Source organism: Seriola dumerili, unplaced genomic scaffold (genome assembly GCF_002260705.1).
Source record: "Seriola dumerili isolate Sdu_G_001 unplaced genomic scaffold, Sdu_1.0 BDQW01000149.1, whole genome shotgun sequence".
Lineage (NCBI taxonomy): Eukaryota > Metazoa > Chordata > Actinopteri > Carangiformes > Carangidae > Seriola > Seriola dumerili.
This window is the reverse complement of record NW_019174404.1, coordinates 24,066,248-24,080,183: the sequence shown is the minus strand read 5'-3', so window position 1 is coordinate 24,080,183 and position 13,936 is coordinate 24,066,248. Positions and strand designations below refer to the sequence as shown.

At 41.4% G+C, this 13,936-nt stretch overlaps 1 protein-coding gene across 1 annotated transcript; it reads right to left on the bottom strand.

Moving 5' to 3' along the window:
• Positions 1-2,559: 2,559 nt before the first annotated feature.
• On the bottom strand, positions 2,560-13,653 carry LOC111226168 (cyclin-K-like). The gene is made up of 11 exons (XM_022751273.1): positions 13,645-13,653; positions 11,108-11,403; positions 10,569-10,650; positions 9,070-9,201; positions 7,519-7,624; positions 7,316-7,373; positions 6,186-6,355; positions 5,904-6,076; positions 5,775-5,805; positions 5,592-5,663; positions 2,560-3,619 (listed from the first exon to the last, which is right to left on the bottom strand). Exons 1-11 carry the CDS (start codon positions 13,651-13,653, stop codon positions 3,174-3,176), a joined length of 1,575 nt encoding a protein of 524 aa, XP_022606994.1. The 3' UTR covers positions 2,560-3,173.
• Between the last annotated feature and the right edge of the window lie 283 nt (positions 13,654-13,936).

Here is a 13,936-nt window from a genome sequence, read left to right as displayed (position 1 = left end):
GGCTCCTCCACACCTGCACCGGCCACGCCACACCACCACAGTGGACGAGTGGCCCCGGAAGAGAAGAGAGAAAACGGCGGATGGGACCAGACCCGTATATATCTTTTTCCGTGTACCACTACATCCAGACTCACAACACCTGTTTGTATTTACTTATCAAGGACAGCAATACACATATGCAAGTCTACCACAGGGCTTTGTAGAAAGCCCATCAGATTTTACCAGTGCTGGCTCAAGATCTGCAACACTTCCAAGTACTGTGATCCAGTATGTGGGTGATTTGTAGTCCCACCAAACAACAGTGTAAAAAAGACTCAATTGCAGTGCTAATAGTGCTAGCAAAAGGAGGACATAAAGTAATCAAAGATAACGTTAAAGATGCTAGGGATAAAGCAGAAGTTTGGGTGTGTGTACCATCCTCAGTCACAGGGAGAAGTAGAACAAGCTAATGGCACTTTAAAAGCAAAGTTGGCTGCCATCCCAGAACAGCAGCAGAGGATATGTCCGGGAGAGTGGGTATACATTAAGGGGTTCAAGAGAAAGTGGGACCAACCCTGGCTTGACGGCCCCTTTAAGGTCATCTAAGCAACCCCAACAGCCTTAAAAGTTGAAGATGAGTCATGGCAGAAGGCCCAGGATTCAGTTAGAAAAGCAACCAACTGCCTCAGCATATGCAGTTCTAGTCCAAGGACCCACTACAGCAACCTTTCTGCCATTGACACCATCTCCACCAAAGACTTCAATACTGCACCAGTTGCTCCAAGGCGAGATGCCAGTTCAACAGCCAGAACCACCACTTCCAGCCAGAAGAGGAGTCCTACTCTCCAACTGCCCCTGATTCCAGTCATATGACTCCATGGCCATGGGCATCACTGATTGATTTTGACCAAGAGCTTCAATCACCTGAGGAACCACTCCCACAACCTTTCACCAGCACTGCTGTTGAAGATCACACTGCCAATGCTACTGCACCCAAGGAAGTTGGAGACCCAAACAAAGTGGTTGACATGATGCCACAGGAGTTCTGATACATGTTAGCAGATTGCCCACAAGAAGAAACTCAGGCACTGTGCCGTATGAGAAGCAAGGCACTGAAGCACCCTTCTACCAAACGTTACCTGATCCATAAGTACGATGTTTGATTAGCACTATGTTTGAACTAAGAGTATACACACAAAACATTATGCATGTTTTGAATTTGCACTGGCTGTTCAATTCATATTCACTTTGGATCCAGAATAACTGTTTGTTGTGATGTATCAGTACACTAACGTGTAGTACACTGCGTACACAGTACCCTCATGTAGTACACTATGTACACATTATACTTTCATGTAGTACAGTACAATTCCTCTTCTGCCTCTTTCTAAAACACATTAGCAATCAGAAAGCAGCATATATACACTGTGAGGTCACTTTATCATGTACATCTGTTCACCTGTTTGTTGATGCAAATATTTCATCAGCCAATCACATGGCAGCAGCTCAGTAAACATCAACATGGGGAGCAGACGTGGTCTAAGTGACTCTGACTGTGGGGCGATTGTTGGTGGTTTGAGAGACTGATCTCCAGGAAACCATCCAGCTTTGTGGTAAAACACCTTATTAATGAGAAAGGTCAGAGGAGGATTGACTGGTTCAGGCTGACAGGAAGCAGACGGTCACTTCAATAGTGGATGGACTCCAGCAGGTTCCACCCCATCAGCAGGAACAGGCTCAGGCTCACCAACATTGTAGAAGTAGAAGATGAAAGGACATCTCATGATAGAACAAGTCTGGATTTCTGCTGCCACATACAGATGATTAGAAATGAAAGAGCATGAATCCAGATTCATCCTGGCGTCAAAGGTTCATATTGATCATGTCCACTGGCTTTCAATTATGATTATTATTATTATTATTATTCCTCTGTGCCGGTGACAGCCAGAGCCATATTGGGTTGTCCGTCCATCAGTCTGTATGTCTGTCCCATTCTCATGGAGATATCTCAGTAACGCCTTTACGGAATTTCTTCAAATTTGGTACGAACTTTCACTTGGAATCAAGGATGAAGTAATTAGATTTTGCTGTCTGAGGTCAAAGGTCATGGTCAGTGTGACCTCACAAAACACCTTTTAGCCATTACTAAAGACTTCACATAGTAATTATGACAAAACTTCACACAACTGGTTCATATTGTATGAGTCTGGATAAACAGGGATGTATCCTGAAACTAGTCTGAGTGGCGGAGGGATACAACCATGAGGAGGTGATTCTAGTTTCTCTTTCATGCACTTTGGACGAAGTTCACTGAGAAATAAAACTATTCATGACATTATCACTTCACTTTTAGTGTCTAAACCTTTTGCACAATGCCATAGTTACTATTGTTAGAACCCTCCAGTTTAAAAGTGTTGAAACAAACACATTCAGTAGATAAAGGAAGCTCCTAATCAGCTGCTTCTGACGGGGCTGTGGGGCTGGATCAGACAGAAACGGTTACTGTTATGTAACGTAAAACAACATCATAAACCGAATTCACACTCTTCTTTATTCTTAGTGGTTTATTACACTCTAACAGTAAAAAAGTTCAAATCCAGAGCATTTTAAAGGGTGAACACATTTACATACAAACTGATAATGATAAAATAAAAATAAAAAATAAGAAAAACAAAGCAATTCAACAAATATCATCAAAACACCTTCAAGAAAAAGTGATGACGGCAACGCATTTCTGTGTGACGTCAAACTGTTGTGGATTGTTTTTAAATATAAAGCTGAACAATGTAAAAAAAAAAAAAAAAAAGTTGCAGTGTTCTCTTTAATGTGCTAAAAACTCCAACAATATCCAGACTGAAAAATATAATACAAAAGGCAAAATAACAACTTGGCATGACATGATCTGAGCTGAAGATAAAACACATGTGTCTTTATTATGTGTTGTGCAAAACAGAAGAGAGCTAAAGGAAGACAGTCCTCCATGTCTCTGTTAACACTGTGAAGTCGAGTCAAACCCACATCAATGTTTCACATTTGTGTAAAAGTACAGATTTTTTAGCAGCACCTTCTTTCCTCCTGTTACCTGCTCCATGACAACACTGAAATGTTTTCTTTCATCAGAAAAGGTAATAATGTTCAGATTATTAACTATTTTAAAACATGTCATCTGAACTTTTCTGCTGTCTGGGTGGTTCTCATCTCATCCATGTACCCCGACTCAGTCCACTGACAGGGGGCATCCCGGGTGGAAGCGGAGGGGGGAGCTGATTGTGTCCGACGGTTGATGGTGGCAGGTACCCACTACTCAAATTAGGTGTCATCCCCATGACTGAGGGTGGCGGAGGTGCAAGCAGGTAGCTGTAGGCTGAGACTGGGGGGGTGTGGTAGGACGTGGTGCCCGGGGGGTGCTGGTGGTAGCCCAGCGGTGGGGCACAGGCCTGGGGTACAGTGGTATAACAGGAGCCCTCTGTCTTCATCATGGACTGCAGCTTCTGGTAGCCGTCACTAGACACCAGGGAGCTGGAGCCGGGTAGGTCCATGGGTGGAGGAGGTGGCGGGGGAGGGCAGTGGGGTAAAGGTGGGGGGGCTGGATTAGTGGGGAGATCTGGGGCTGGTGGGTAGGAGGAGAAAGGCTGATGATCTGTGAGAGAAAAGAGAGATGCAGTGAAAAAAACAGACACAAATGATCTGAGACCAACAGCTGTCATCTTAAAATACAATAAAACACACAAACACACACACACACACACACGTGCGCCTGGCTAATATGAGGAGATCAGTTCTTGTTGTTCTTGTTAAAACACATCCATGAGCCACTGTTGCTCTGGGTGACATGTTCCATCATCCTGTAGAATATGGGCACTGTGTTCATTCAGAAACAGCTCCACACACTGATAACAGCCTGTCACTGTCACAGCCTCTGGAGAAGAGCTCATGTATGCCAGAGGCCACTGAGCATGCTCAGAAGGAGGTTCTGTTTACACTGCTTCGTTAGCTTGTTGTGCTACATATCACAGCCTCCTGACTTTGGAGTAAAGTTGTCTGACACTGATTCTGGTCAATACGATGACTATGAACGTGTGTCTGACGCACAATAAAATACGGTCTAATGTGATGGATTCAGAGTTGTCCCTGTGTGAGGAGTGTGAGGGGTCCGTGTGGATCTGAGCCCCCAAACAGAACCACAGGAGGCTGGTGGTGCAGCTGTGGTCAGTGCTCAGCAGCACTGAGGCAGAATGTTGATACTGCAGGAGTTGCATGACAGGAGTATGAATGTTGATTTGTCACGCACCACCTGGACCTGTCAGCACACATGAAGCCCAGACGTTGCCCAGACATTAAACGTTGCTACCCATGCTAGTCGGCACCTGAAGTACTAGTCATTAATATTTTATTAATGTACAATGCCAATTAACTGCTGTTAACTGGTATTGTACATTAACACTAGAACCGCCAAGACGGTCTGACGGACCGTTTGAGTTTTTATTATGTAAATAACTTTGTTTAATTAAAAACTACAGGTCTCTGAGTCCATGACTTTTCATAAATATATGTTTTTGATGGTTTCTGAAGCCTAGAAGGTATTAAAATAAAAAAGACAAGATTATTGAGCATTTATTCCTCAAACCGCCAAAGCGGTCATATAGACAGCTGTGGCCAGCTGTGGCCATAGAAATTATAACAATGTTTCCATTTTGCACTTTTCGCGCATCTATTTTTATTCACTGTCTATTTTTTTCATTTAACATTAAGCCTACATTTGTATATGCAGATCTGGAGAGAGAGCAAGAGGGAGAGAGAGAGCGAACAAGCGAGAGAGAAAAAGCGAGTGAGTGAGAAGTCGCCACGCACCAGATTTATCCTACCAGCAAATACTGACATAAAATGGAAAGAAATGGAGAGAGGAAAAATAAGACAAATATTCGATGTTCAAGAGGCTTTGTCAGTTTCTGAGGACCTGAGCGAGGGGGAAGCTGATGGTTTAGTGATGAGGAAAGTCACTGTCATCTGGCACATCTGTCAGCATGTCCACTCATGACGCAGCCACTTCGCAAACTTTATTTCCTGAGTAGAAACTAGACCTTGATTTCGTAAATAGTCGGCCTGTAGGCCATAAACAGTAAGCAACATCTAAAACCACCCTCATTTATAATGAATAAAGAAATATAATGCAGCCTAATAAATCTCAACTGTCTAGTCCAGTACACACGGTCCACCGGTCTCTGTGAGAGCTAGTAGGCTAGGTCAGATCCAGGTGGAACAAGTGTAAAAACAAAAAAAACTCTGGTTGTTGATAATAAACAATAACATAAAATAACAATCCAATAAACCTCAGAGCGAACAGCGACAGCGGCTCTTGACATGAGAGCGAAACACCGTCTCCAGGTGCAGGTGTGTGCCATAGGTGTGTCAAGCGGTGCTGCATGATCACTGTTAGTCAATCATTCTCTAACGTAATCCTGTGGCCTCTGGCTTACAGGAGAAATTTACATGATATATTTTGATTATTGTGGACAATAATCAAAATATATAGAATGGCTGGGCTTGTCCTTTAAGGCAGTGTTTTAAGAGTGTGAGGCCGGCTGATGGAGTTCAGGGCAGAGGACACTGACCAGGGTTTATGGAGACTGGTGGAGGCGGTGGGGGTGGAGGAGGTGGTGGAGGAGGCTCTAGATTCGGGATCTCTGGAGAACAAAAATACAAGACAGAGAAAAACAATGAAAAACTGATAGTATATGGATGAATGAACTTAAAGTGCAGTGTCCTCCAGTCCTCCAGACAGGATTTGTTCTTACTTGTGGCTTTGCTGTCGTCCTTGGGAGAGGGCTAGAAAAAAAAAGAAAATATCAGTCAGTGTCAGTCAATGCTTGGCTGAAGGCACAGAAATTAGATCAAACACACTCTAACACTGTAAGTTCACGGACCTGAGCTGGTCTAGGTGGTCTGGGGCTGGTCTGAGGTGAGGCCTTCTTGGCTGGTGGAAGGGCTGAGGAGGACAGGATGGAAGGTGGTGGGAGGTTGTCCCCTGTTCCCATCCCTCCGTCAGGCATCTGCTGCTTCGCCTGAGAATACAAGTCCAGGATCTGGTGGCAGATATCTTAGAGACGGAGAAGAGCAGGAGCGGAAACAGGAGAAACCTTACTGAAGATTATAAACCAATTATACTATAAATAAATAAATAAATATTCAGAGAGTATTTCCATTACCCTCCAGCACCTCCACAGGTACATCATAGACAAACTGCTCCCACCAGCGCCGGGACGACTGTTTGGAGGTCCAGTCCTGGATGTCGAACTTACAGAGACGTCCAGCTAGATACATGACAGCCACCGCAATGATCTGAGGCTCCCACTGCAGGGCCACCATGGTGCAAAGGCTTTGGAATGAACACAATGGTGTTATTATTACCTAGTACACATCTGTCAACCTGCTAACATCTGGCATATATTACATTCCACAGCCTTCGCAAGAGACATGCAAGAGGTGCTGTTATCTTCTCCTGATGCCCTGTTATCATTTATCATTTTAATGTTTTAGTGGAGGGTTTTTTTTGTGTGGTGTAAAATGCTTTTCCATTGTGACAATAATAAAAGTATGAATGAGGGATGAACAGTGAACAAATTACAGAAGCCCTGAAAGGAAAGTCATTTTTTTTTTTTTTGCCAGGATAATTTTTTTTTCTTCATCTTTTAGCTCCTGTCCATGGGAGCAGTGTGTCCTTAAGACATTCTAGAGGAAAGATCAGAAATAAAAACTGAAAAGAACAGTTAACTAAGTCAGCATATAATAAATAAACCAACAGAGACTCAAACCCCATTTTCCCAGATGAAACTCTTCCACCTTATCACAGCTGCAAGTTTGTTTCTTGTTATACTCTCTCACCTGACTCCCTAAAGTGTTTCTGGCAGAAAACCTGCACTAATTAAAATACATTTATAGCCAAAAGACAGAACAGTAATGTTACATAACTTGCTACCAGACACTACATCAACCTTGTGTGAGCAAGGAGAAATTAAAAATCCCACAGAGTGAAACATGGAGGCTTTTAGTCAGATTTAGACTGGGGTAGTGGTGCACTTCACCCTCTTGTGGCCAAAATCAGTATTACAAAAGCAAACACTGACAAAAAAAAGAAAAAAAAAAAAAAAAATTCTTTGAAGAAGAAGAAAAAAAAAAAAAAAGAATAGTGAATTTTTTTTTCAGGGTTTCTGTAATAAATTACCAACTTTTTAAACATGAAAAAGGTGAAGAGTACTGAACATGGAAATAAAATGCTATCAATGTGGTCGACCTTAAAATTCCCATTTCAGTCAGGAATAGTGGTTCCTGAGCTCACCTGTCATTCACAAAGGTCCAGGCCATCTGAACGAGCTTCTGCACCTTGTTCTTGTCGCCTGAAAAACACCAGCTACACTGTCTTTAGTCTGAAGATGGCTTTGTCAGTGTCACTGAGGAGACTATATTCTCTTAGTACAAACACTCCTGACACAGATTTAGATGAACACTGAAGTCTTTCTATCAATACTGCCCCAGATTTACCTTTGAGTTGCTTTGCATAGCGCAGCAGGAACTGGTACGGATGTTCCACCTGCAGGTCGAACTTGATGGTCTGCAGCAGGATGCGCTCCAACACCATCACCTCCTCCTGTAACGAACACGAGTCTTCTATGAACAAATGGTGACAGACGCCATGATAACCCTCTCCAAGCTTTAAAAGCCAAAGTATCCTGGCTGCCTGTCAAAAGTCTAAGGTTAGAAGTGTACGGTGGCCCTGAGGGCTCAACACGCTGCAACTTCAGAAAAGACATGCAGACAAAACAAACAAATTCAGAAAACATCTTCATCAATTTGACAATGTTCAATGCTTTTAATTATATATACATATTGGCAAGTAAAATGTTCAGTTTGAAAGACATCTGTTTTGGTCATTGCTCCAAGCTTCCACTTCACAACACTTCATGTTCGGGAATGTATCTGAAAACCCAGAGGACAGTTAAGGTGCACATACTCTGGGGGTATGAAGCAATTCAAAAAAACCACAAACTTGCTAGTACTTTTAATTGCAGATTCATTCGTCCTGTTCCTACACACCTACCTCACTAAATACTTGTTCAAAGTATTTTTCTTTTTTGAGGCAAGTATTAACCAAAATCTGAAGTGCCATAATAATTGGTGAAAGTGGGTGTGGCCTATCATATAATTGCTCATAACTCAAGATGCCTTTGATCAAATCCTGACTAAACTCACTCGACACATCCTGTGCCAACTCCTCAATACAAACACAGAGTGTCCTTCTCATCGGATAAAGGGGGGACAAATGGTGGAACTTTGAGTCCACAGTTATGGAAATGCTGCAGGCTCTGTGATGATGAACCTCACTCTTTAAATAAAATTAAACTAACTGTTTGTAAGTTTTGCTCGGCTTTGTGAAGCCTGAAAATGCTGCTTCATGCTGTTGTATCACTGCTTGTGGCTACATTTCTAAGTGTTTCTGGTCATTTAATTTCATCTTTCCTAATTTTACCATGCCAGCCGATGATTTCCATAGTCTGATGCAGTACAAATGATGCTATTTTTTGGGGCTTTTTATGCCTTTATGATAGCACAGTAGAGAGAGACAGGAAATGGGGAGGCAGAGAGAGGGGGAATGACATGCAGTAAAGGGCCGTCCGATGCAGGATTCGAGCCGGGGCCGACTGCAGCGAGGACTGTAGCCTCTAGATATGGGGCGCCTGCTCAACCCACTGCGCCAATCAACGCCCCAAATGATGCTATTTTGAGCATAATTTCTTAGTCATTTTTATGTATTAATTAAAATGTATAAAATAAAAATTAAGAAAAGATAAAGCACAGGGGAGAAAAGACCTTCCTCAATCTAATCTTCATTAATCTGTTTCAATGTGCCAGGATGTCACTCTTATTATATTAATAGCATGTAAATTTCTTCTACTTTTAGCAGAAAGGCTGACAATGAATTTCTGCATTCTGCTGAACGTTTTTAGAGCTTCTGTCTCTGCCTGTCAATTTCCCATCGTAGAAGCATTTTCAACAACACATCATATCCTGATGAAAGGATTCCTCGTCACAGACCTTGGGATCATCTCCGAACTGTGCAAACTGCGTGTCGTTGAGCAGGCTGCGAGCCGTTTTGATGATGTCTTTGCACTTCTTTGGAGTTTCCTCCACTTTGCCTGCGAGGAAGAGGCAGCACCCTCCTGTCACCTGCAGACACAGGCACCAGGTCAGGAACAAAATCTCTCTCAAACTGTACAGGAACTGTACATGAAATTTCACAGCCCGTTTGAGTTACATATAGACAATGCTGAGCGGGGCGTAACAACATGAAACAGATGAGAGAAGTCATTTGAGGTGGTGGTGGTGTCCTGGACTCACTATGACTCACAAAGTAACTGCTGTGCTCATTTATAAACGTTTGCACTAGTTGCTACTGCAGCAAGTCACTGCTCTGTTAGGTTTTCATCATGAGTGTCTACTACTACTAAAGTCAAAGGCTGGGGAAAACTGTTGCTGCCTGGTTTAAAACACTGACCCACTGAATGCACATCAGGAGCATCAGTGCCACCATCTTAAAGGTCCCATATCCATCCAGTGTTGATCCATAAGAAGATATATTTGTGGTTTTAAGAACCAAAAACCATCTCAATGTAGTTCTACATCTCCTCTCTCAGGCTTCTCTCTGGAGCTCTAGAAACAACAGGTCAGTGAGCCAATCAGAAGAGAGGAGGCTCTGAGCCTCTCTTCTGATTGGCTGACTGTTTTCTGAATGATCCAATAAAAATATAGCAGATTTCAGGTAAACACCCAGACAAGCCAAATCCTGCCAGGTTGGATGGTGGGTCCAGGTGGATGGGGCTTGGGTCGTGGCTCAGGCTATGTCCACACTTCTACAACAGCATTTTAAAATCAAAACTAACAGTAAACTTCACTGGGTATATACATACACTGCAGCCTTTATAAATTGACTTGACCTGAGCATGTCCACTGCATTATTGCTTCTTAATAAAAGTATTCATACAAGCGCATCCGAGAATATATGTGCCGATACAATATATCTGCGATAGGCCAATATCGGCCGATAAAATCGGCCAACCAATAAATTGGTCGGGCTTTGATTAAAACGATGTCCATTCATATTAACACACCTGAAAACACATTCATACATGACCATTGATGTGCACTGTGCATGTGTGAACCAGTGTAAACAGGAAGCAGACTGTCTACTCTGCAGTTGATCGGACACACAAAATACTCTGAACGAGGAACAGCAAAGACAGTTGTAGCAGAACCGTAAAATACAGACTGTAAGTGAACAACTGCTGCTGACAAAGACAACAAGGTCAGTAACACTGTAATTCATTATCATGTTGTATTCACAACTGGGAGTCGAGACTGATGAGAGCCAATCAGGGAGCGAGGTGGGTGTTTCCAAAGGTCTCAGTTTCTGTCCATCCAGACTACAAAACAACCCCAGAGTTTTCAAAATAAAACACAACCCAAGCATCATGCAAGAGATGTTTTAAAGAACTGCCTGTTTCATCATTTCACTGGATAGAGAACTTTATACTTACATATCTGGGGAACTGCTTGAAGGAGTGGAACATGTAGAAGCGGTGGAAATAGACGATCCCAGTTGCCAGTGTGTCATAGTGCCTAAAGCCACAGAGGGTTAAGAAGACTGACAGCAAAGTTTTCACACTGCAGACAGTAGTTATTAATCAGCTCAATCTGTACCCACCCGACATCACACTCAAGTTACAGTAATTCATCTTCACTCAACACCCTCACCTCACTGTACACAATGTTAGTCCTTGTCTTTACTTGTGCTGCTATGCTCTAACTTCACTACATGTGACTGCTCACATTCTGCCAAATAAACATGGGTTGGCTTTGTGTCTCCCTCTGGGTGTTTTGAAGGCCACACAGAGCAGCTCACAGCCTGCAGCGGAACACAAGCCAATCACATGAACCACCCCAGCGAAGGTGGGTTTCATTGACCAGGTCTCTGTTTGTTAAGCAGACGGTGGGCGTGGCTCTAGGGATGCAGCCAGAATCCGTCACACAGGTATTGTAAGGTAATATAGCCATTGTGTTTTCCACAGAAGGATACAGCCCGAGCCGTGTGCCCACATCAAAGATGAACCGGGCCCCCTCTCTGCGGTACCGGGCCTCGGTGGCAGGGTCCAGTCCCTCTGACTGGGAAGGAGTGTGGGCCAAGTCCTTCTTGTCCCAGTACCAGCATGGTTTGATGTGGTCCAGGATGGCCGGGTCCTTCCTGTCCCAGTGTAAGTGGGGTCTGATGAGGTCCAGGGTGGACAGGTCCCTCTTGTCCCGCCAGCAGCAGGACTTGAGACTGGGAGTGGATGTTGTTGATGAGGAGTGATGAAGGAAGCAGCATTTAACCTGCTAACAGCTGCTCCAGGCACACATGCTGCTAGCTAATGTCACAGACGAACATAAGACCTCAAGCTGACCTCTGTCGCTTTCACACAGTAACGACAGACAAACGTCGACGAGAGAAACTCCACTGATGTGTAGAGAAGTAAATATCCTGACTGCTGAGGGAGCAGACACCTTCCGCACCTGGCTTCTTTTCCACAGCGGTCTTCTTGGAAATTTTCCGGCCCACCTTAAAAGTGGCATAACGCCTGTAGAAGGCGTTGTTCAGTCTTCTTCTTCTTCTTCTTCTTCTTCTTTCTTCTTCTTCTTCTTCTTCTTCTTCTTCTTCTTCTTCTTCTTCTTCTTCTTTTTTTTCTCAATACAAGTTTATTGAGACATACAGAACAATACAAAAGAATAGTGCAATGATAATCTCCAGGGGGTTACAAACATATAAAGGAAATAGAATATTACAAAGGTATTACAAAAATATATCAAAGAGAGCACACATGGAAATAGTTTTAATAGCTTTCTCATTAGTGGAGTAAATAATGTTTTTTATATATTGTTTGACCTCATTGTTAAAAATAGAAAAGAGTGGTTTTTGGGCAGTGTATCTGCATTTATGGATATGCCATTTTGCCAAATATATGATCAGATTAATTACATAAAAATGTCCTTTTTTTGTTGGTGGATAGTCAATGAAGCCAAACAATACATGTTCAAAGCAAAAGGAAAAGTGTGGTAAAATGCAAGTAGAAATTAAATCACAAATATCCATCCATAAATTGGTGGAAAAGGAGCAAGACCAGAATAAATGAAAAATATCTTCAGGATGTCCTTCACAAAAAGAGCAATTAACATCAATATCTCTTTTGAATTGTTGTAGAAAAATTTTTGTTGGGTAAAATCTATGAATCAATTTAAAGGATACTTCTTTTACTTTATTGTTTATCAAAAATTTAGCTGACAAATTCCAAATTTTTTTCCAATTAAGGTTATTAATAAAGGAGTTCCAATAAGATACCACATAAGGAATTGATACGACATCCTTTTGAAATAAAGAACGTATACGATGATTATTATTTCGTGTTGATGAGAAACAAATTTGACCAATTTCAAGTTTGGATGGATCAGTCGGTATTAAAGTTGGATTGTGTCCTGCTCTATTTTTTAATAACATAATTACTCCATCAGGGATTGCATTTATAACAGTATTAAATTCATTAATAGGGATTAAGATACTATATTTCGAAATAAATTCTTCATATGACATTAGTGATCCATCTTGATTAAACAACTGACGAACTAGCAGTATGCCGTGAGAAAACCAAAAGGGGTAAAATAAAGATTTTTTTCTGTATACGATGTCTTTATTGTTCCATATGTAGTATCTGTGTGGGGAAAAGTTATATTTGTAAATCAAAGACCAGGAAAGAAGCATCTGTTTATGAAAGTAAGATAAATTTGAGGGGATTTTTTCAACATCGTAATTACATAGCAAAAAGAAATTTAAGCCTCCTAATTTAGAAAAAATGAAATTTGGTATGAAGTTCCATATTGAAAAAGGGTTTTTAATGAATTGTTTTAACCAATTTATTTTGAAAGTATTATTTAAAGTATAAAAGTCCAGAAAGTTGAGGCCACCCTTATCATATGAGTTCATAATTACCGATTTTTTAATATAGTGGGTTTTGTTTCTCCATATAAAATTAAACAACATCTTGTCAATATCTTTTGAGACCCTTTTGTTAACATCAAGAGACAAAGCAGCATATGTAAGACTTGATATTCCTTCAGCTTTGGTTAGTAAAATTCTACCTTTCAATGACAAATCTCTCTGCCATTGGTTCAATTTCTTCTGGGTTTTGTCAATTATCAAGTCAAAACTCAAATTGCATCTGGTTTCTCTATCTTTAGAGATGATTGAGAAGAAGAGGATTTCCCTTTTTCTCTTAATATTCACTCTGAGAACCTCTTTGACAAAATAAAAGAAGCTAAGAGCTCCTCATGTTTTATATAACTAGTTACATTTATTCGCATATCGTATAAAAACACTCAAACTGATCTCCGAAACATGATTACAGACAGGATAACATGGTAAACATCTATAAATCTGCTCGGTCAATGGGCAAGTGATCATTGTCAGTATATCCAATGGTGCATAGCAAACAGGAACTTCATTTTCCAACATGTAAACAAACATGGTCTAAAAAAACAAAAAAAACAGAAAACAGGGTTCAGGTTGAAGCCCATAGCTTAACTTACTGTATCCATGGCAACATATTTCCTGTTTGTTGGCTTTGTTGTTTCAGCTAAATCAGTTTCTTTTAAAAACATATTGATGTCAGTTTTCTCTAAGAGACCTGACAATGAAAAGTAGTCTGCCTTCCTAGTGAATGAATAAAGGGATTTCTCTAAATGTTGTCCTTCCCACAATGAAGAAGTATGTTTTTGATTGGTCTGGTTGGCTGCGATGTGTGCATTTTCCAGCTGGGTATTCTGTATAATGTATGGTTGAGTATTGGATTACCAAGTCTAAGATTTTTTATATATATAT